General features: G+C 32.6%; 1 protein-coding gene across 1 annotated transcript; it reads right to left on the bottom strand.

Moving 5' to 3' along the window:
- Positions 1–7,389: 7,389 nt before the first annotated feature.
- LOC134237575 (uncharacterized protein in xynA 3'region-like) lies at positions 7,390–24,613 on the bottom strand. Its single transcript, XM_062719674.1, has 8 exons — positions 24,603–24,613; positions 23,339–23,538; positions 22,665–22,972; positions 22,409–22,549; positions 15,658–15,885; positions 10,000–10,109; positions 9,578–9,719; positions 7,390–8,877 (listed from the first exon to the last, which is right to left on the bottom strand). Exons 2-8 carry the CDS (start codon positions 23,529–23,531, stop codon positions 8,092–8,094), a joined length of 1,908 nt encoding a protein of 635 aa, XP_062575658.1. The 5' UTR covers positions 23,532–23,538; positions 24,603–24,613; the 3' UTR covers positions 7,390–8,091.
- Positions 24,614–25,224: the final 611 nt, after the last annotated feature.

Raw genomic sequence — 25,224 nt, 5'->3', positions numbered from 1 at the left:
ACAGGTAAAAAATAACCAAAATGAACTATGTGCTATTTTTAGACTCAGGGAAATGCCATTAAGAATTTAAGCGTCTGTGGGACTAAGATGGGAATAGCCATGTGTTCGTACTTTCACAAATTTCACAACTTATACCATATGGATGGAGTGGATGTGTTTGTGCTTTCACACTTTTTGTGACTTATTTAAGTGGAGTGGATGTGTTAGTGACAGCTGTTGTATCGTACTGGACTCCACGCTGTTTAAGTTTTTGTAATTCATCAAAGCTTCTGATGGTAAGTATTTTCCCAGATAAGGTTTTGGCGTGAATGATTCCATCTTAAGTCCAAGCCTGATCTAACGAATTGTTTTTCACAAGTATTCTAGTCTGGAAGGGAAGGTCTGCTCGTTTCTTGGTAAGCGCCTCATTAATGAATGTTTTGTAGTTGTTTTGTTCATTTTCGTTAGATGGCTTTAAGTTACTTTTTTTGGCATAAAAAAGGGCACGATCTCTGTATGAAACGAATTTCACAATGATATCACGGGGACGTGGAACTTTGCCTTGGTCCTGACGATTGTCATTTTTAAGGGGTCTCCCCACCCTGCTGGATCTACTGATCTGATATAAACCCATCTTCTCATCTTCTGTGTCAAGGACATAACTATTGATCACATTTAAGATCATTTGATCCGTATTTTCGTCTTTGTTTCGGGGATACCCGTAAACTTAAGGCATGTACGTCTGGAGTATTGCTCCATGTCGTCCATCCGTGTAGTGAGGTTCTCAATTTGTGCCTCAAGTTGAGTGACCTTTTCGACTAATTCTTCTGATATTGTGTTTTTGAATGTTTGTTTTCTGAGAATTATTTCTACTGCTCTTTTGGTAGCTATTTCGTCCTTGGAAATGCTATCCAATAAAGAACTGAGTTTTTCAATTTCCTTATTGTGTTCGTGGTAGTTCGAATCGCCTCCTGTAGCCATGAATGGAATTAGTAAATTTTAATGTTAATTTTAAAGGATTATTTTTACAATTTTTCTGTGCATGATTGCAGCTGGGACAAAGATTACATTTTCGATAAGCTACAGAAATTGTTAATTCAGAATCTTGTTCATTTATTATATAAATTTTGATTGTTACCATTAATAAAATAAACAAGGTGATCTTTCCTAAAATTCCAGTTGTACCCGAGTATTCGGATAGGGAGGGGGAGTTACTTTCAACGCAAAATATCAAAGACACCAGACGAATAGATAGTGTATTGGTGTACTTTACCACCACCCCGAGCTTCTTTGAATTTTTATTGCAATGCAAATTTAGAAAGATCTCATACACATGTACGCCTAGCTACGCACCCTAAGAATATTATAATAACATGTTTGTATACTATATATGAAACAGAAAAAATGATGCTCTAAATTTGAGTAAAAAATACAATAAGTATGGATTTCTTTATGAAAGCAACTTTAACACTCCTTGATTATTTTCCTGAAAACCTTTTTAAACTTCATTAATTGTATAAAGCAGTTGTTCTGTGTACAATTAATTTGTAGAATAAATAAATTTACCAAAAAATTAGCCTCGAAAAAAATTACACTTCTTGAAAATTAATTTGGGATTCATGGGTGTCGATCCCTGGCAATAAAAATCCGTAGAGTCATACTTCTTTGAGACTTACACGGTAACGTTTATGCTACACAGCTCCTGATGAATAGTCCACATGTAGGCACTTGTTTTGAAAATAAATTTTAACCCATAGTATAATATTAAATTTATTTCCGAAACAAGTGCCTGTGGAATAATGGAATCTTTGACTCAATAGACTTGTATAGTATTTTTCGGCGATATGTGAATGTTCAGTTTAAAAGTGTACTTCTAATTAAGGCATGGTTGGTCCTTGCTCCATGTTTTTGTGAACTAAAAAATGAATTATTATTTTTTAATTTTTAAAAAAAGGAGCGAGACCCACTCATATCGAAAAATTCGGCTAAAGTATGAGAAAATGATTCTTTATGTCCTCTTTAGTGTGTGTAATATGCTATTTCGTTGGCATATAATTTAACTCTTTGTAAGTTTATGTAAATTGTAGAGCCTTTATACTTAAACTATATTTTGATGTTAAATGAAATATGAAACAAAATGTTGATATAAACGAGCTTTCAAATTTTTACTTCATGTTTGTCGCACTATATATAGGGTTCTCTCGCTATGATCGTTAACTCATTTTCTTCTGTAAACACATGCACCTCAAACTCAGTCTCAAACTCAATAGAAGAAGAAATTCATTTCACATTTGAATGTTCTAAATATGAGTCACATAGAAAAGAACTTAAAGATTACATTTCCTCATCATGAAATAAAAAAGACTTATACGTATAAGAAGATGTATCTCATGACTAATTAAAATAGTGAAATAGTAAATCGTTTTGCATAGATCTTGTATATATTTAATTTTTACAAATGACAAATAAATCTTTTTCTTTTATTCAATTAGTTCGTGAACCTTTAATTTGGATTATCCCTCATTCATTGTAGAGATCTCTATTTTGGATCTCTTTCCTTGCCTATGGGTTAATTTGTTTATGTTTGATGTTGTTCTCATCCTAGAACAACATCATAGACACTCCCCATCTTAATTGTCAAAAAAGTACATCTACGAGGGCCGTTCAAAAATTACGCGGACTTTGCAATTATTTACTCTTACAGACGACATATAGTTATGAAATTTCACAGAAATATGTATCTTAAAGATTCAATTAAATTTTGGGCAAAATTTCTGTATTTTAAAAAATTTCTACGAAAATTATCGGTATGTTGATATCGCTGATTGAGAGGTACGGAGCACGACAAAAAAAAATGAAGCAAAAAGCATGTGGAATTCAAAATTTAACTTATTAATTTTCTATAATTCGCGATATTTTTCGACAATTTTCTCAAATGTATCTTTAAATTCTTCTATTATCATGTATTAAGATTTCTGACACGATATTTGAAGTACAAACAGAAAAATAGTGATTTTTTTCCGATGCGATTCCCGTGAAAACGACTGTGAAAATGACGTCTCCTGAGTTGACGGCGCACCACGCTTTTGTTAAATTATGTGTAATGCTCAAGATATCGCCAACATAGATCCAAAATATGCAAAATAAAACATGTAGTAAACTAGGGTATTCCTGACATTCGTCCACAAATAGCAAAATAAAATTTTAGACCGTTAGATATCTGTAAACAAGCTATATGGGAGGACAGGAAAAAGATTATCGACGAAAACTTTATCCGGACTGTAAATGACGCGATTGAGACTCACCAATATCACAATGTATCTCATAAATACCAGCAGTTTTTTGGTTTTAAAACAAGAAAAGAATATCCTTTACTTGTTTTAACAGATTTTCAGCTCGACAAGAAATAGTGTTTGGATGTTGAGTAGATAAGGGAACTCAAACTGTACAGATACTTATGGGAAAATGTTGAGAAAATGAAAGCTCAATCACATTATTATTTTCTTTATAATGCCTGTGACGTCGAAAATTCTGCTGCTCCGTGGCTCAATGATATGTCCTGATAAATCACTCAAAATTGATACCAGTTTACAACATTTTGATATGAAATTTTGAAGACCATATTAGTAAAGATTCTTTCATATTATGTGTGACATTTTGCCCGATTATGTCGTCAAATTTTTTTCTGTGCAACAATTCCGCGTAATTTTTGAACGGCCCTCGTACACTGAATTCTATAAACATTATGTTTATAGTAGGCCTATAGTAGATGTATATTTTTCAACAATACTTTATTAAGATGTGGAGTGCCAATGGTTCTCATAGACTCAGAATTAGAAATAAAGTATTTGCTCACTTACTCAAAGGGTGCACCATTTCGAAGGATATTTTATTGAACCCCAGTACTTCCTTTTCTTTTAAACGAAGACGAGCAGACGTATTTTGCATCTCAAGTTGTAAATTGGTTGACTTTTCTATTATTTTATAAAATTCCATCCACACCCTGTTTTATTTGCAACATTTTTTCTGCCTCTTACTGAGTATTTCCTCTGCTTTTAACCTTGTCCAATTCGAAGATCCAATACCTATTACCTTATGTAACGTTCTTACTATGTACAAATGGTTATCTATTAGGTTCGCTTAATCATTAGTAAACTGACTAAAATCAAACATTAACAAAACAATCACCAATAATTTTTCAAAACAATGATCAAACCTTAGCCTTGTAGTTGCAGACTGAGTGGTCTATTAACTAACAATTCAGTTGTTTCTCGACTCAGCCCGGGTACCCTTCCCAAGTCACCTAACTCCGACAAAGAGTCGCACCAAAAGTAAACGAAGCTAGATTGATCCCTGTATTTATACTTTTTTCATCTGTTCAGCTTGTACTGATTGGTTAATAATTCTAATCATTTGTTTGGCTAAAATATCAACTCTCATTAGCTACACATAAAATAATTTGATTGAGTGATTTAAGTTCCTTTTTTTAATCCACTTTACTAATTCTGATTTATTACACTTACTTTGCCTAGGCGCACAGAATGAATGGCTGCAACCTCCATTGTGCCAACGCCCATGAAGTAATGCCATGAAGTCGTAGATGTGTGGAAGTTACAATTTCAAAATGTGCCTCACCATCGTTCATTACATTATATTTCCATTTGCTATTTATTCTCTGTGATAACTCTTTGAGAGTTTAGTTGAGTTGATATCTTGATAACTCTACCGGAATGTAAATTAGGCAGGTCGATAGGTAAGAAGCTAATGGGGCCTAATATGCATGCAAATCTCGTGCGCATCTTTCTCTGTGTCTGACGCTGAGGAGGTCAAATATGCATGCAAATCTCTTGCGACTGCCTTTGTGTTTGACGTCAACGGGTCTCATATTGCTATATTCTTACAAGTCTCAAACAGTAATACGTAAGATCAGTATGATTTATTTGTCCTAAATTCGCGTCTATCGACTTTTTTGTTCACTTGCACAGGAACAGAAAATTGATTGCAGGTTTTTGAAAACGTATAAGGAGTTCCAAATAGCTTTTTCAGGATTTTTCATTTTATGACACCATTTTATCACATTCCGTAATGCACAAGGAATCATCCTTCAAATATTTTGCACAATCAACTAGCTCATGAATATTTTTCGAAATGGCTTTAACTTATCAAAATATTGCTGAATTATAGGTTTTTTTTTCAATCCATGTCACAAATATCAAGACAGAAGTTAATGAATAAAATATTTCACAAGAATACTGTATAGGGGGAAAATAACTCGCGGTGTTAATATTCGCTATATTCACTGTGTTGATGAAACCGTGAATTCAAGAAACAGTGAATAAGTGTTAAATAGGTATAGATAAGGGAAAAAACTTTTAATATATACCAATTCCGCGAATTCAAGAAACCGTGAAAGTGTCAGAGAAGAGAAAAACGTGAAAATTACAACCCGTGAAATTAATCACCTATACAGTAAATTAAAGTTTTCTAGTATGCTTATCAGAAGCCAAGTTATCAAAGTTAAAAGAAAGTTAAAAGTTAAAGGGATGAGCGGGATGTGCAATACTACCATTAGCTGATACGGTACTCAGAAGGCCTAAAGTCTTTAAAGATTTATGCTGATTAGGTCATATTCTTCTTTAAAAGTTCAATATCTGCTATACAGGAATGCTGATCAAATGTTGCAAACCTCATTTTTTAAAAAACATCCATAGATCTGACAGTAATATTTCTCAAAAGTTTTCTGAATTATGCAGTATCTAAGAATCTCTATATTTCGGTTTTTGAAGTTCTCTCGGCTTTCTGGAGAAGTGTGTCATTTATTGCACACCTGATCGCTCCTTAAAGTATTACATGGCAGAGCCAAAAAAAAAAAAGAATTTAAATTTAAGCTTTTAATTTTATTCAAAAAGCATATTATACACTATAATGAAAATAAACACAAGAAGCACAATTTTGAAAAGCAAAGGCACGGTCGCTTTCATTTTATGTATCTGAGTTGAATATCAATTGCCATGGCTTTTTCTTACATAATTATAGCATTTAATTTACTTGTAGTAGTTAAGGGGATGAAGGACCTCTAGCCGAAAAAATACCTGTCATTTAATTTTTTTCATATTTTGTATATATCTTATTTAGTATGTCCCACATACTATAAAGCAAACATATCATTAGGTTTCTAGACCTATTTCTGAGATATTGAGTGACAAATACCATAACCCATAGTGTCTGAGCAGAGTTTTGATTATCCGTGTTTCTGAGTCCATGGCTCGGTCGATAATTGAATTTTTTCACCATAGATAAAACATATGCCAGCGAAAATGTGTCTTTTAAAATATTTTAGAGTATGATTATGGTTAAAAATTCGAAATAGCAAGATTGTTTTGTAATACCATATCTGGAGACGGAAATTTACGAACTTTTTAAGACAACTTAAACAATAAAAAAATTAATTTGCAAAAAATCTAATAATTCAATATTTGAAAATTTATGTCGAAGTTCAAGTTCGTCATTGTATTGATTAACTGTAAAAATATCGATTGGTGAAGCTGAACTCAATATTGCACGGGGTAAAGTTAAACGAGACATGATCATGAGAAAAACGTGTCTTGTTTACATTTCTCGAGTACGGGAAAACCCAACTATGACGTCACACATTTCTTAAATAAGCGAAATTAGCCACACCCACAGAACATTTCCGTCAACAACCATGTAAAAATAGTTTTTGCAGTCTGAAATTCACAAAATACCCAACAATTTACAGATCATGGCCCGTTTTTATGATTTTATACTACCCGTTTTAACCATGTTTGATCTTACTGTACTAAGAAATCCACTATGACGTCAACGGCGCGGTGGACGCGCAGTGTAGGGAAACGGAAGAGTGGATTAATCATTTCCGTAATTTGATAATATTTGCAAGAAATTTTAAATGCTTTCAGATATTTTTATACTAGATGGTGAACGCAAACAAACAGTCAAAAAATTATACTAGTACTGTGGTTTCAATCTCGTTTTGTACATATTTTATCAGAGATTATGACGTAATTCAACTGAGTCACATGACCATATATCCTTCATCCCCTTAACATTCTACATTTTCATACCAAAGAAACTATTGTCAAGAGAAAAGCGTTTCAATAAACAACATGAAAAATTTATGACATTGTATATTTTACTGGATGTTCTATACAGATATTATTACAACAATACAACGAACCTTGCATAAATTCTGCCAGTTGTTATTTTGTGGAATATCACACGTCGTCGAGCTAGTTATGCAAAGGAATTATTGTTTATTAATATAAAGTAAAAATGAATAAATAAGCTTTTTATTTCAATCAATTGTCTGTATACTGTGCATGTATCTGCAAACTTAACTTATAAAATATTTGCATTGAGAAAAAACGTGATCTATATTTTGTGCAATGCATATTAGTTTAATTATCATGCATGTTGGCGTCACAATATATTTATTTAATATTTATATATTAAATTTTGCCATATTAATTAGGCCCTGTCTCCTAATTTATAACTTAAACTGAGCTGCATTATGAATATTTATCATTAAATTTGGAACATGTCGACTCTTTTAAAATTGTTTCAAGAAAATACCAGGTTATCTAAATAGGTGTGTATCAGTTCATAAAACTGACGCACCTTTTTGCAGGGAATCAGTCTTTTTACTGATTTTCAAGGAATCAGCAACATATAATGATTTTGCATCGATATAACAAAAGGCGGCAAGCTGCGTGACGTCCTTTCAGCCAAAAAAATTGCCAAAATTATTTTGAAGTTCATAATATTAAGAAATATATTTTTTAAAAAAGCTAACGCTACATATTACCAAATTAACAAAAGATGTTTAAAAAGGAAACGTTGACTGTTCTGGAGTAAAATGTATTTTGTCGATCCATCTATCGTAACTGTTAACGCAGACAAACTGTTTAATTCTTGGGTCCATAAAAACACCTGTTCCCATCCGACCCAATCAATATATGCATACAATCATACAATGTCATCTTCCATTCCTACGATATTTTACGCAGTTAAACTACATTAAAACGCAAGCTTCTGAACTGATCGAGTGCAATATCGAAATTATATACATTCCGTTTACATAACTGATTCAACGTTCGTCTGCAATTCAAATTTTCTTTGCTCGATGGATTTCAACTTCTCGGACAGTCGTTCAAGCGTTTTTTGATTGGCAAGTATTCGCTGACGGTTTTCCGATAACTCATGAATCATTTTTTCTAAAGCATTTATCTTTCGTGGTAGGATTTCATTTACAGTCTTTTGAATCAGTGTTTCAAATAACTGTCCATAAGTTTCCTTAAGATGATTACATATTCTGCTTTTTATCGATGACCTACACCTTTCAAACCTCAAATCTATTTCTTCTTGTCTGTTTTCTTCCCTTAAATGATATAAGATGACTGGTATACAAATTGGCGATATAACAATAGCAACACCAGTTAAGGCCACTAGTAATGGTATCCATAGCGGTGACGTGGCAATTACACCAGCCAAAATTGGTACCATTGATCCTTCTTCAACATTAACTACATGTGTTCCTTCAGAATACTCAGTCCAATCACTTTCCATTTCTGAAATCTCAGACAACATTTCAGTATAAAAAGCAAGGACCCTCTCCTTAAATTCAATAAACTTTTTTTGATTTTTTTCCGATTGCAATACACCTCGGACATACATTCGTAATCTGTGATTGAGCTGTTCACCAAACACGTCGTTTGGAAAATATGGCAATTCTATTAAGCGTTTTTGTCCCGGAGGATTTAATATTCGATCTTTTCCAAGAGGTGTAGACATGTAATCAAAGACCTCTGTGGCCGAGTCTTGAATCATCTTTTGGAAATTATCTCGCAACTCCCTTTCCTCCTAAAGAAAATTATAATTTCCTTTTAATCATTTAGTGATATTACGAACTAAAGCATTATATACGAAAGAATAATTAACCAAAGTAACGTAAAATTTAATATATTCTTGTCAACGGTTTTAAATCAAAATATTGTAATAAAACATGTTTTTAAAGAATTCGAGTTTTCTTCTATCTTGCTTTAGATACCAATGTTTATTGGCATGATTTGAAATTAGAATTGATTTATTGTGATTTGCAATGATTATAAACGCTTTATACACTATGCACTATAAAATCATTTAAGTATAAGTAGAAAAAGCTAAACGTAACATTAAAGCATTAAGAAAACAAGCAATTTTATTTTCAAAAGCCTACAAACCTATAAATTTTCACCTTAAAATGTATTTCCTGATCAATTTTCAGTAGGAAAATGCAAAGTATCTGTTTTTATTTGCATTTGACAATTTTTAGGAGCTTTACTATTTTCCTTTTTTTTACTTTATAACTTATTTAAAGAGGAGGTTTGTAGATTTACCGTAGGTACTAAATTATATCGGATTACCTTTATAATTCAGAGACATTTTCTAAGCATTTTCAATTTTTTAACGCCTCATTTTTCAGTACACGAGAATCGGACTACCTTATAATATCTAAATAAATTTAAAAAATGGTCTTGAATCACGAAGAGAAGGACTATTCATTCCTTTCAATTTAATTTACCTCTTTGCATTTACTTTTTAACTCTTTTATTTTCTCCATGTGTTTCTCTGTTAAAGCCATCTGTTCCTCTTCACTTTTCTTTCTTAACACTAGTCCAGAATCTATCCCCTTTAACACATTTTTCAACAACTCATGCAGATTCCTTTAAAGAAATATATATGAAACAAAAAAAAAATGGTAGATCTAGTCCAGAATCTATCCATTTTAACACATTTTTCAAAAAATTCGTGAAGAACCCTTTGGAAGATAAAAAATGTAATATATTTAAAAGAAAGAAAGACAGAATAAAGAAAGACAAAAAAAACAAGAGAAAAAGATAAAAATGAAAAGAGAAAGAGTGAGAGAGAGAGAGAGTTTTGAAAGATCCAATAATGAAAAAATGTATTCGTATTTTGAAGAAATGACTAATTTCAAATTGTTACCTTAAATGTTGTAAAAGTCTTATATTTTCACTTTTCTTGATGATCGTTTTTATGGAAAGGTTGAATTTTTCAAACTCCTTTGTTGAAGCATTCGTTTTATTTGGTGACACCTTTGTAAGTAGATGCATATATCAATTTAAGATTGAAATGAAATGAATAATCACATTATTTCGAAAAGAAATCAGCTATCGAAGCATCATAGCATTTTCTCTATGTCACAGAACCATTTACAATGCATAAGCTGTCTTGAAAAGATGGGGTTAGTATATGAATAGTAAATACATGTAAATCTTTAAAAAATCAAAATGCACATACTTAATGGGATATAATAAATAGCATACGTTCACCGAAAAAAAGATACACTTTAATACGTATGGTCGAAGGTCCTAAAATCGACAGGGTCCGAATTTCGACGGTTTCGTTATTTTGTTTATATCTAGTTCGTTCTCGCGAGATCGGGCTGGTCTGTGTAAACATAGTACCGCTTGAGACTTACGATCATATTACCTGCAAAATCTATAAAAATGCATTTCAAACAGGTAAGCATTTATTTCACATAGTTTAAGGCGAAAAAAATGTTTGCCTCACGTTAAATCACTTTTTGATATAAATATGAAAACTGGTTACTGGTATAAGCTTGCTATCAGATAACTTGACATAATGTCGTCTGCACAGACTGACAATTCAGTAATGAAATTTACATAGCAATGTTGATGGAAAAAAAGGCCAAACCAATATTATTTTGAGTTTATCAGAACTATTTTTTTATTAAAGGAAAAAAAATTAATCGCATTTTGAATGAAAACTCAATGGCTAAGTGTATTTGTTTTAACTCTATTTGTAGGCTAATCCTATAAAAAAAATCATCTAAATACAGATTGTATTCCCCAACATCCCTTACTAATGCATATCTTGCTATAAAAAAATGAAAAAAAAATCTGTTATGGGAGCGGCAAGACAGTACAGTGTGCCCATCACAACGCTCAGAGATCGCGTGTTGGGAAATGTTGACCCCGAGACAATTAAGAGTGGGAGGAGTCCTCTATTAGAAACACTCCAAGAAAATAATATTGTTGAACATTTGAAGTTAATGGCAGAATATGGTTACGGATACACACGCCAGGAGGTGGTAGACATAGCGTCAGATTATGCGGTTCAATGCGGTGTTAGAGATAGGCAGCACCCATTTTCTCTAAAGTGGTTCCGAGGCTTTGTGAGCAGGTGGCCTGAACTTAAAGTCCTTAAGCCTCACAGTCTGGAAATCGTCAGGGCAAGGTGTGCGTCACTTCCTGTTGTTGACAGATATTTCAAAAAACTGGAAGAAGTGATCACAGAGAATGGTTTTGACAAGAACCCCTATCTCATTTACAATGTGGATGAAAAAGGATTTACCCAGAACCACACTCAAGTTTCCACCACAAGCTGTCACTGCAGGTAAATCTAATACCACCACAGTGATTGGTTGTGGAAGTGCGAGTGGTGCAGCAATTCCTCCTTTTTTCATATTTGCGGGGAAAAGAATGATGCCAGAGTTAATGGAAGGCGCAACACCAGGCGCAGTAGGCAGAGTCTCAGATACAGGACGGTCTAATTCACAGCTATTCCGTGAGTTTCTGGAAGATCATTTTTTGAAGCATGTCCCTATCAAGGATGGCCAAAAGGTTCTCCTGTTGATGGACGGGCACAAGTCTCATACTTCTGTGGGACTTGTGCAGTGGGCAAGAGACAGGAATATCATATTGTTTATACTTCCTGCTCATACTAGTCACATTCTACAACCACTGGATGTTGGCTGTTATGGACCTATGCAGAAAATGTACAATCGGAATGTCATAAGTTTACTAGAGAATCACACTCCGTAGTAACAAGATATAACATTTGTCATCTTGTTTGCAAGGTGTACAGCAAGGCCATGTCTGCAGAAAACTTGATAGCTGCATTTAGAAAAACTGGCATTTACCCATGTTCTCGAGCTGTAATTCCACCAGACAGTCTTAAACCTGCGGAGATATTTATCATGGAAAACGAGACATCTGACAGTTCAAAGGATGAGACAACCAGAGAAAAAAGTGGAGAAAAGGAACAAAAAATTGATGACAGAGAATTCTTTGAAGCTAAAATAAGAACCTGTAGGGATGCAAAGAGAGAGGGGGTCTCTGAAAAGAAAGAGAGGAAAACCATGAGTAAGATCATCTCTGGACACTGTATAACAGACAACATCATAATAGATCAGATGAAGCAACATGAAGATGAACAAAATGGTAAGAGAAAACGCAAGAGAAAGGCATCAGATGAAGAACTAGGGGCAGCCGCAAGTGGATCAGGTTCAAGAAAGCAGAAGAAAACTAGATTGCCAGTTGTGGAAGACAGTGACACTGATGATGAGGAGGAGGTTGTACTGGAAAAGGACCTTTGTTGTGTGTGTAAAAAGTTTACACCAGAAGAGATCCGAAAAAGTGATATTTTAATATTCACCAAATGGGCTCAATGTGATGGCATGAGGAATGGGATGCCATGCAAACACTGGGCACACCTGCAGTACTTTTGCAGTACACGGGTTGTCCGCTTACATGACAAATTTCTCTGCCCTCACTGCATTGAGGAGTAAAACTGATTATGAAATCAAGCATTGTATTGACAATTGTTGCTATTAATTTACCTTATTTATCGAAAAATAAATCTAATTTCATTTCCACTAAAAATTTGTTTAACTTGGCCTTTCTGCTTGCTTGCATATTAATCGATGACGTAACCGTCGACATTAGGACCCGGTAATGGCAGCGCCCATTGTTTACATGTCACTTTTTAACTCATCACCAATAGAAGTAGATAAGACTAATTGGAAAAATCTTTACACAGGAAGGAATACAATTTGAATGACGATTTTACGGCTCAATTTATTTTAGTGGATTATCGTTTACGTAAAATTAAATATTGCAATACATTGAAAGACCGTCGAAATATTGGCACACGAGGGTACATATAAAACATTTTTTAAAAGGCTGCTATAATGAAATCACTAATTTTCGTAGGGATTTAATTTTCGTTGTTTGCGAGGTATATATGGAGAGATCCATAAATTCATTACCAAATTAAATGTGAAATTTCATATGCATTACTGCTACACATTTTCTAACTACGAATTCAAATTCCTACAAATCAAAAAAATCTTCCTCCTACCTCGAAAATATGACCACACGAAAATATGTAGTTTTTCAGTATGTAATCGTTGTTACAAGGGGTTATCAAAAAGTTCGTGGACTGAGGCTATAAAATTAGTACCATGTTCTGTGAGCTTACAAATATTATAAGGGACATTAAACAACAATAAATAAAGAAATGTTGAAATTTTTAGCTTGATCTGTTCATTATTCCCCAAATTATTATAAAATAAATACAACATCATATGATCATCCGGCGCCGTCGCCGCTTAGTTTCATGACGTCCGACAACGTCATTATTTTTCAATGTCCGCTTCTTTTACCACGTACATTTATTTTGATGAGATTTACTAGAGCTGAGTAAGGATTTCACCTCGTCTTGTTTTTCTGACTTTACAATGTCATGAAAAGCAGCTTTCAATGCATATATTATTTTATACGTGAAATAAGGGTACCTGTAAAGTGCGAAACGAAATAGAAACGAAACGAACTGAAACGAAACGAAACGAAACGAAATCTGCCGAAACGAAACGAAATCTACCGAAACGAAACGAAACCTACCGAAACGAAACGAAATTAAGACGAAACGAAACGAAATCAAAACGAAACCTGCCGAAACGAAACAAGACTATCAAAATGTTTTTTTTTTTTTTTACCAAATCAAGGTACATGTATGTACTGTAAAAAGGATTATTTTCGCCCTTTTACACTTGCTAACAATTTTACCCCGCTTTAAATTCGCCCAGTCACAGTTCTGATTAAGAAATTATATTGTGTGGTTTGAATTCGCCCCGTTTTAAATTCGCCCACTTGTGACAAGGGCAAAAGGGGCGAAAATAAAACGGGGGCGAAAATATCCCTGTATACAGTATATGTAACTGCATGTGGACTTTGTTCTACTTCAAATAGAATTTATATAGTTCAAGCAATTGCTAATATAACATTTAATTACCGATAAATTATGCTCCCTTCTCAGTCTAATGATGTATTTACATGTTTGCCAGCTGCAAATATGCATTTGCGTACTATGCATGTATAATTTCAATATGTGCAGTATTTTCTAATTTTTATATCTTACTCTTATTTTCAGTCCTTTTTTTATCTAGATACGACATATCTATCAAAATTGATGTGTTACATGTAAAGGCTCGTTTATGTACGGGTCGAAATGAAGTCACTGTACTGTTGTATTGCGAATGTCTTAAAACATAGGATAAACCAGAGACTTAGAGTATTTAGTATTCCATTCCGAGGTGTTTGGTTTTATTGTTCAATCAGATTATACACGTAACTCCAACCGGAATCTTGTGTATCCTTTCTACGTACGTACGGTCCTATTTTTCGAGGAAGAAATGAGTGGTTTGCAATTAAAGAGGCTCGACCAGAGACGTCTAAAATGATTAAAATGACAAGAAAAAAGTCTCTCGAAGCGAACGATGTCATTTTTAAGTACGTAGATTATTCAGTAAGATTTTAACAAAATATGACATACGCATCGAAAGCGGGGGTGGGGGGGGGGGGAGTTTGGTTGGCCCTCCCCCCCCCCTTTTTTTTTGCAACGATATATATTATTTAGGCATTGAAAATTTGGGCTTACTTTTTTTGTTGGTTAACCCCCCCCCCCCCCACTTTCAATTTCCTTCTGACGCCTATGTATGAGCTTGAAGCGAAACCTGTGGTGCTTGAACTATATAATTTTCATATTAAGTAAAAATAGACCATATGCAGTTACACATTATATATAACTATATGTAAATTTATATAGCTTGATTTGGAGAGGACTTATATAGGCCATGCCTGATGTCCAATCCAATTATGTAATCTAACATAATAAAATATTGATTTAAAAAAATAGCTTGATTTGAAAAACATTCTGAAAGTTTAAATATGTTTCGTTTCGTTTTGGCAGGTTTCGTTTTGATTTCGTTTCGTTTCGTCTTGATTTCGTTTCGTTTCGGTAGGTTTCATTTCGTTTCGGTAGATTTCGTTTCGTTTCGGCAGATTTCGTTTCGTTTCAGTTCGTTTCGTTTCGTTTCGTTTCTATTTCGTTTCGCACTTTACAGGTACCCGTGAAATAACGGGATTTTTGGATGTCAAATATTTATATCAAAATAGTTTTTCTCAGTAATACTTAGGTCGAAAAAAACGTCGTTTTCGAGGTTGCGCCGCCTGGACATACCATTGCCTACAAAAACAATACTAATTTAATAAAAGAAGATTATGATTTGGGTTTTATTCTATAGATAGAAAAGATGATACCTACTAGATATTTCAAAATTCATTGATGTACCTAAAGCGGGTTTAGTTTTATGGCGCTGGGCCACGAACATTTTGATACCCCCTTGTACATGTTACAGTTTGTTAAATGTCTGAAAGCAGAATGTTAAATATGAAGTACATGTATAAGTGACATAATTTATGTCAAAAATAGTTTTGTCTATTTTTTGATATAGAATTTTCCATTTAAGTGGCCGTCTAAACATAAAGCAATACATACGTCTCTTAGACTCATTCTGAAAATATTTTCTTCCTTTACAGACGGCCAGTTTTTTTTTATATCTTTCTTCAGTTCTTCCCAGATATTTTGTTCATCATTGTCGCTACTGTCTTCCTCTTTACAAATAGCATCCCACTTATTTGTTACGAATATTACATCTCTTGGATCAAAGCAAGGTATCTCATCTTCAATTTGAAGTTGAACTATTGACCTCAGAATATGTGGAAGCTGTTAATAAAACTAGGAGTACATGTATATGCAACATATGCATTGGTTTGAATGATTTAATTCAAATCAATAATTTAATAAATTTAAGAAAACAATCAGTCATTTACTTTTTTTAGTCATCTTGGCACGTGAAGCAAGAAAAAGAAATTAAAATAACAAGTAAAATTCAAACATGCAATTCAACCTCATATACAAAAGTTAATAAAATGTATGTCAAGAAATTCCAGTCTTCCTTCTCTCTAAAGAAAATTGAGGTACACGAATATACCCGCTCAAATTTATCACATACACCTGACTTCAGGGGATATTGTAGAGATAAAACAAGCTAAAAGCTTTTAAAGACAGTGAAAAAGATGGTTTTTATTTAGCTGGTGTCGTCGATTATTTGTTGTTTGAAATCTGAACTGAAAACGTTCATCACAATATGAATGCTTAGATATGAAAGCGGAAAGGGGAAGATGGAGGTGAATTCTTGTTGAACCAAGTTTAACTGACAAAAAAAATCCAAAATATATTCTGAACTAGATCATAATGGCCGTAAAAAATGACTGCAAGAGATACAAATACTCAGTTGTTATATTTTAACTCGACAGAAGCAACTTGAATGATTTTTTTTTTCATAAATCGACTCGCTATAATTCCTTCAGACCATTTCAATAATCATTGAGTCTTCTACCACAATTGTGAAATTCATGGCCTTAGGGTCAGCGATTCTGGTGTCAGGGTGGGAATCTAATAATTATATAGAGAAATTGCATTAATTCTTTGAAAATCTCCTCTACTCCTGGCTGCCAAAATTTCCTGGTCCCTGGGTTAGGGGTTCTGGTTTAAAAGCGGGGCTCAAATGGTGACATGGTGAAATGCATTAATTCATTGAAAAATCTTCTCCTCTGATCCTGGGTATCAAGCTGATGAACTATGTACTTCATAGTCATAATGAGGAAGTTGCCTCTTTCAAAATTATGAATTACATGGCCCCAGGGTTAGTGGCTTTGGTGTGAGGGAGGAGCTCAATTGATTATATAGTGAAAATGCATATGCATTAGTTCTCCAAAATATTTTCCTCCCTCCATGGTATTAAACTATGAAACATATGGGGATACCAAACAGTATTCAAGATCAAATGTCCGTAAAACAATACAAAACAGAAACAACCACACACGGAACTCCAAAACATTTGATGTAGGATCAGCTCCCGTCGAGGAGTGAACATCCTCTGCCGACCAGTCACGCCCGCTGTGTGCTCTTTGTTATGATCAGAAAATAACGGAACATAAGTCGTCGATTCAGTGTATAAATAATGGACTAAGAATACGTATGAAAAATACAACATGTAACTCATTGATAAATTGTATTTGTTTAAAAGATCAGTGTATCGACAATAGAACTTGCGAAATGGTGTCTTTAAATGAGACTGCTGATATTCTTGTTTTAAATTTTGTTTGTCAATATTTTACCTTGTTATAGAAATTGTTCGTATTGAGAATTTTGCTCTTGCGTATCAAATCAACTGCGAAATATAAGAGTTGACGATAGAATTGAACTTTTACATAGATTTGATGAGAAAGGATGCCTTTTTCAATGCCTCTTTCAATCTTGTAAATTTCATACCCCCTGGGTCAGGGGTTCCGGTGTTGGATAGGGCTCTATTAAGTATATAGTGAAAATGGATAAATTTTAGACGTTGTTTTTGGTTAAATGCCAGAATCTTGCAACAAGAAATTCTTAAAGAAATTGAAAACTTTTATCATAATCTATACACATCCTGTGATAACACTTAACTAGACATAAATCTAAACAATTTACTAATTAAGGACAACATTCACATCTTAAATGAGGAGTCAGCTTCCAAATTAGAGTGTCTGATAACCAAGGAAGAAGCATCACTTGCATTGAAAAATATGAAAAATGATAAAAGTCCAGGCAGTGATGGCTTCAACGTAGAGTTCATTAAATTATTTTGGAAGGATATTGGTGATTTTATAATTCGATCTATAAACTTTGGTTTTTTAAAAGGAGAATTATCTAATACACAGAAACAAGGAATTTTATCTATACTTCCAAAAGGTGAAAAGCCAAGGGAATATTTAAAAAACTGGAGACCTATCTCTCTCCTCAATGTGACATACAAAATTATATCAGCATGCATTGGAAATAGACTTAAAAGTGTTTTAGATTATTTAATACATGAGAACCAAAAGGGGTTTTTGAAAGGGAGATTCATAGACGAAAATACTCGACTTATTTATGATGTTCTACATATTACAAAAGAAAAACAAATCCCAGGGATGATGTTTCTTATAGATTTTGAGAAAGCTTCTGACACTATTTCCTGGAGATTTATGTACAAGACTTTTGAATATTTTTACTTTGGTCGTGATTTTATTAGATGGATTTCAGTTTTATATAAAAATGCCACATTATGTGTTTTACAGAATGGTATTTTTTCCAGATTCTTTTGCATAGGTTAGAGGGTGTCGTCAAAGAGACCCTGTCTCACCATATATTTTCAATCTTTGTATTGAGATAATGGGTCACCTTATAAGGCAAAATAAAAATATAAAGGGTATAAAAATTGGCAAAGAAACAGTCTGCTTATCACAATATGCACACGATACTGTTATATTTTTGGATGGGTCTGAAAAAAGTTTGAAGAGTGCACTAGATCTTCTTTTCCAGTTTGCTAAATTTTCGGGTTTAAAGCCTAATCTATCTAAGACAAAAGCCATATGGATTGGTTCAAAAATTAATTGTAATGACAATTTGTGCAGTGAATATAATTTAGAGTGAACATCTGAGAACTTTACAATATTGGGAATAACATTTAATGCCAGTCTTGACAATATAGAAGAGATAAATTTTATTAGCAGAATTAATGATATAAACAAAGAAATGAGCCACTGGGAAAAAAAGGCATATAACACCTCTGGGTAAAATTACAGTCCTAAAATCTCTTTTTCTTTCAAAAATTACACATTTATTGTTAACTTTGCCAAAACCATGTGATGAAACTATGAAAAACCTTGAGAAATCTTTTTTTAAGTTTGTATGGAACAAAAAAATGATAAAATAGCTCGAAACATAATGATTTTAGATTATGATGATGGTGGCTTTAGAATGCCACATTTGCCAACATTTATTAAGGCACTTAAGCTCACTTGGATTAGGAGATTAATATATACAGACTCTACCTGGTCTAGAATATTTATGCAGTCTACAGGCTGTAATATTACAAAACTTTTACAGTTTGGATCAGAATATGCCTTATATTTTAGTAAAACAACAAATAACATGTTTTGGAAAGAAGTCCTTTCTGACTATAAAGAATTTATTAATTTATTTGAACCTGAAAATATTCTCCAGGTCTTGAAAGAACCTTTATGGTTTAACAGTAGTATCAGAGTACAAAGTAAATCTGTTTTTTACAAACAGTTATATGCAAAAGGTTTTCATATTGTGTCTGATCTATTGGATGCCGAAGGTAATCTGTTATCCTTTAATTGTGTATTCACTAATTATGATGTGTTAATCCCATTTACTAATTATGAAGGGTTTAGACTTTCCATTCTGAAAAAATGGCCTGAAGTTAAACAGTGTAGAACATCAGCTATTGGAATATACATTCCTACACATATTCAGGTCCTTTGTCGTGATGATTCCGGCTGTAAATCATTATACAATTTCTTTTTATCTAAGCGTTATAGCCAACCTGTATGTGTTATAAAATGGACAAGAGATTTAGGTTTGCAGAATGACTGTAACTGGAGAGATCTTTTTACAAATTTTAAATACATAAGTAAAGATTCAAATCTCAAATGGTTCAATTATAAGATCATACATAGAATTCTGGGAACTTGTAAATTGTTGTTTTTATCAAAAATTAAAGATAATCCACTGTGCTCTGTCTGTAATCTTGAGCAGGAAACTTTGAAGCATATTTTTTATTACTGTCTTCCTGTTAAGGGAATATGGGATTGTTTAGAAGAATGGATTTTACAAAAAACTGGAAAAAATATTAACTTAGACCCACTTTCTGTTATATAATGTATTTCTGGCAAAGAAAACACATCTTTAAATGTCATTATATTGCTTGTAAAACAGTATGTATACCAAAAATCTAGAAATTGTAAACCTTTGATATTCAACGAAGTAAAAATTGTTATATATAGATACTATAGTTTTGAAAAATACTTGTGTGCATTAAATATGGAAGACACCCAGTTCAAAAAGAGATGGCAATTATTAGACAATTTATTTGAAAAATGATCAGATTTAACATTCATAAAAGGACATTGTATATAATTTTTACCTTTGTCTTTTTTCTTTCTTTTTTACAAATATACTTATAGTGATAGTAAACACAGAATAATATATAAACATGCATTATATATATATGTTTATGTACATTGAATTATCTTTTTGTACAATTCATAAATAGGTGATACTGAAAGATATGAGTGAGGTGGGAGAATCAGTGAGTGAATGTTTAATAAAAATCCACAATAATCATATATGTATACTGCTATTTGAAAGTTGAAATGTGGAAAAAAAAAAAAGAATTGTGAATTTCAAAGCCCTCGGACAGAGTAGAGGATTCTGATGCTAATATAGTACTAAAAATGAGTTAATGCTTTGAAATCTTTTTGTTTTTGTTGGTATTGAGCAAAGGTTCCTTTTCCAAAATTGTGAATTGTATTGGGTCCCTGGGGGTGGGGCATTACTGATTATAGTGTAAATGTATATTTTCTTTGTTCATCTGTTCTGTCTCTGGGTAAAAAATAATCCAGGCAAGCATGCCAAAAGCATAGTTAAATGAGCAATCCGTGCCTCTTTCAAAAATTTGAATTTAACGGCACCCGGCTTAAAAAACGAAACAAATTTAGTTTTTGGAAAGTTATTTTCAGGTGACATATACGGTCCGTGAGCCTCTTGTTTGAATATCTAAAAAATATGGCGTTAAAATCTTCGATATGAGTAAAACCATGCAGGTAAAACGGACTTAGTTATTTAAAATCTTGAAACAATAAATCGCCATTGCTCTATTACGCTGGAGTTCGAGGTATAGCAATCTTGATTTATCAAAAAGATAATCATAGGAATTTTCATAGTTTTAAAAGACCAAACTATGAGCTCTTTCCTGTATTTCATTTTTTTGTTCTTCTTTTTCTTCGTTCACCAACAAAATGCAAACTGATTTACATTAGTTGAAGTTCGACATGATAAATGTAAGATACATTTTGTATTGAAGTCATGTGTTCCCTTTATTCTTTTAAGTATATTTTAGTTGTTGTGAAGGTTTTTAAGAATATTTAAAATATAAGAGCTAAACGTAAGCTCAACATTCTAAGTAACGCCAGGTAACTGTACTTTGTTTTCTGGATTAATAATTTTACCATCGATTTCAAAACAAATGTTTTCCTGTTTTCATTCAGAGACATATAGCTTGAAATGTATTAGAATTATCTTGCATTTTGTCAGCCTTGCAATGCCAGGGTACTGAGTCAACACATATTTTAAGCCTTGCTTTTCTCATTGAGAAGCTCCAGTTTGATTCAAGCTCTTATAAACAGTTAGATAATGTAAACAAAAAGGACTCAGTTGACACCTAAAATACAAGTGTTACAGGTTGTTTATCAGAGATTGGTTTAATATGGTTGTTTGAGAGATAAAAAAAACAATTAAGATGTTAATTCATCAAAAGCTTCTCTTTGATTATCCTCAAAGCACTTTACTAGGGTTGAACAATTTTAGTTCTAATGAACAGTATTTTAGTGAGATATTATCATAGTTTGAGTTGTAAAAGTCACAATATGACGCAGGATGAAAATGCCATTGATAAAATATTTAAAATAAAATAAACAAGTATTGATCCCTATGTACAATAGTTGGTCAGCCTCGCAAACTCACCTGAGTTTTTAGCTCAGGTGATCTAAACACTGAGCTCAAGATCAAAGAAAATGTAAAATGTTGATGCTGTTGAATAGTTTACATCAGTATGTATCATCATATGAAGTTCAACAAAAATATCAAGGATGGTTACTTTAAAACTTCCGGTACATTGTATCTGATCTAAGAAAAGAGAGGTCAAGGTACAGGTCAAAGGAAAGGAAAAGGTAAAAAAAAAATGTTGATGCAGTTGAATAGATTACATCTATATTTACCAGCATAACAAAGTCGATAAAAATATCTTGAACAGTTTCTTAGAAAATGAACTCACTCAAAGCTAAATGAAAGGGCAGAAGGAAGACGTTCCTGACAAAACAAAAAAGTTAAATTTCTATTTAGAAGTACAGTGTATCAAGTTATACAAGGCACTAATTTTGTGAAATCAGCACTTTTATCATTTTCAATTTTTAGACCCAACATTGAGATGCTTTTTATAGTTTATGAATAATAACTTAATTTTATATATGCTGTTATATAATTGATCATGTGATCAAGTTGTAGCGCTGAAAAAGTTAGGGAGGAGTTTAATATGTTCAAAGTGTTTACAGTTAACATTAATTTTTGTGATTTAACGTACCCTGTCATTTTGCATTCCACCGGCACTTGCTACATCGACAACGAAAATAAAGGAAACTGCATTTGGAAGGTACTCCATCAGTTTTTCGCTATAGTCCCCAGAACCACCTATTCCTGGGGTATCAACGATAATCGTGTTGCCCTGTCAGATCGAATTTAATTAGCATTTTTATTTATATTAACAAATGTTATATCCGAAAAACAACATGTATAATTTATACAATATATAAATTTGATTTTTATTCTTCTGATATAACCTTGAGAAAGGGTATTGGGAATCCAACGTCTACTGATTGGAAATTGTTGCTGTCCCTCGCTGAGGTCACGTCTGTTAAATTTTCTAATGTATCTCTCAGTGACTTCAGTCCATCGTCTGTTTCAAGATCGCACTTTTCTTGAAATGCTACTGTTCTGAGTTCACCATTTATGTCCTTAGTGATAATCCTAACTTCATCGGAATTTCTTATTTTACAAATTGTAGACGTTGACTCCTTCAACTTGGCTTTAAAAATTCTTTTTTGTAGTATTTTGTTTATTAACGTCGATTTCCCTGAACTTGTTTCACCTGTAGAGAAAATGTCTCGTAGTAACAATTCTAATACCTTTATCACAAAAACTGCATTTTGTCAAATTGTATGAAGCGTTAACAGAGTGACATGCATGTATAAATTGGAAAGGAAATATATTCTTTAAAGGTAATCTCATGCACTCGTTACAATGGAAAGTCAGATTTAAAAGACTGAATAAAAATGTTGTTGTTTTTTTTTTCACATATGACATGTTGATCTTTAATCGTTAATATGGTGATGAGGGATATTGTCTCAGCATTCTTTAATGACTAAAAATTAAAATCAAAATAAAATTTTATTTATGTCATGTCATAAAAATATATTAATTTAGCTTCCATTTCAAATTTTCGTGTCATATTTACCTGCGACAAGAATTCCATGGTCTTCTTTAAACAGATCTTTCTTTCTTTTTTCGATTTTTTCCAGATACCCTGGATTGGATTCTTGTAGACTTTTTCTTAAGCTGTCGTCATACTCGTCACTTTCAAGAATCAACTGCAGCTCGTCAAACAGGATAATTAATTTTTCTTCGTGACTTAAAGTATCTGCTGTCATCCAACCCCTTAAAGTATTTGCAATGTACTGACTTTCACACAAATAATTCAAACTTTAATCAAAACATTCCTATGCTCACATTTTGCATTTTTGAAACAACGAAGTTGTACTCATTGTTTGAATTTCTCGCTACCCCATTTCGGTCGTGTATTTTAATCAACGTCTCTAGCTCATTGTGACGTCAATTAAGCACGAGTTTATTCTTGTATATTTCGACGGGTGTGTATCCATAAAAAAGGCATTCAATATAATCAATTTAACATTCAGCTTAAAACTCGTTTAATACGATTACGGATACTGCAAACTCATGGATATTATAGAGTTATTGAACTTATTTTGGTGAATATCGGCACGAGTTGGCTTTTCAAATACACAAGCTTGCGAGTGCACTTGAAAAGCCAACGAGTGCAAATATTCACCTATATAAGTCCTATAACCCCTTATTATATAGCTAAAACATTTCTACATAATTTATGATAATTATTCGAACTAAAAAAAAACCTCAATTTAATGATTATTTAGTATCAGTATTCAAATTAACGACTGTCCTGTTAGCGTTCAATTTCCTATCATTCCGATGACCCTACCGAGTGATATGAATTGCTTATTTAGGTTTAAATGGGTCTAATACGTACTTTATTCTAATGAATTAATTTATTTTAGTGTGAAAAATAAACACATCTTACCTAGATGCCACATCTTTTCTTTAATCTAGCTCTGAGAATTTGACCAGACGACCTTTTTAGTTTACGACGGGGCGATTGAATGTTTCGGGCATTCGCATATATATAATAGAAAGTAAGCGTTCAATAAAACGTCAAGAAATTAAACGCTAAAGTTCTCTAAATTTTTGGTTGTATTTTATTAGAGACTTTTTATTAGCTATATAATAAAGCAAAGTTATCTTGGCTCCCCAGCTATATAAATTTAACAATTTCCATATATGGATCTTACATACATATATGGGATTCGTTAGATTTATACGTATTACGAATATAGAGAAGTAATTTCGTAATTTTTTTATGGTATTATAAGCTGAAATCAAGCAAGAATTCCCCAAATATTCAGTACCTCGTTGCTCCCTCTTTTTCATCTTCTTCATCATTTAATTTTTCTAGAATCTATGCAAAATGTAAGGATGAATAAAATTGAATATAATTAAATTCAGTAATATATTTCCGTAAAGAAAGTTTCACAGTTCATATATATCAAGAAAAAAACTAGATCTAAAAATATTATTATTATTATTATTATTATTATTTTATTATCTACTAGACATTTAGTGCATTCATATTGAATATTTTATGTACCTTTGACAATCTTAATGAAATAAAAAAGGTATAATTAATAATGGCAAACATTGACATTATTCTCAGACTCTTACTTTATTTGATATAACTTCTTGCTTTGTACTTTCCTCAGAAAAAATAGATTCTTTTTGCAGTGCTACTTGTGCTTGTAACCTTAAATACGGAGAGAGAAAAGGTTATATATTGATATGAATATTCAGGTATCACGACATATCTGTGGAGCAAGCAATACCTGAATATAAAAGAACGTCATTCATAAAGTAAAACAGTAACCATTTATGACATTGAATAAGGAGATTTACAAAATGATATATTCTAACTCTAAACATAAGTCTTCTTGCGTATCAAAATTTGCTGAAAGCAAACTGTAGTTGTAAAAAAAG

This window comes from Saccostrea cucullata, unplaced genomic scaffold, assembly GCF_032062105.1.
Source record: "Saccostrea cucullata isolate Sc308-1 unplaced genomic scaffold, CSIRO_AGI_Scuc_v1 ctg4841, whole genome shotgun sequence".
Taxonomy (NCBI): Eukaryota; Metazoa; Mollusca; class Bivalvia; order Ostreida; family Ostreidae; genus Saccostrea; species Saccostrea cuccullata.
This window is presented reverse-complemented; position numbering and strand designations above follow the sequence as displayed.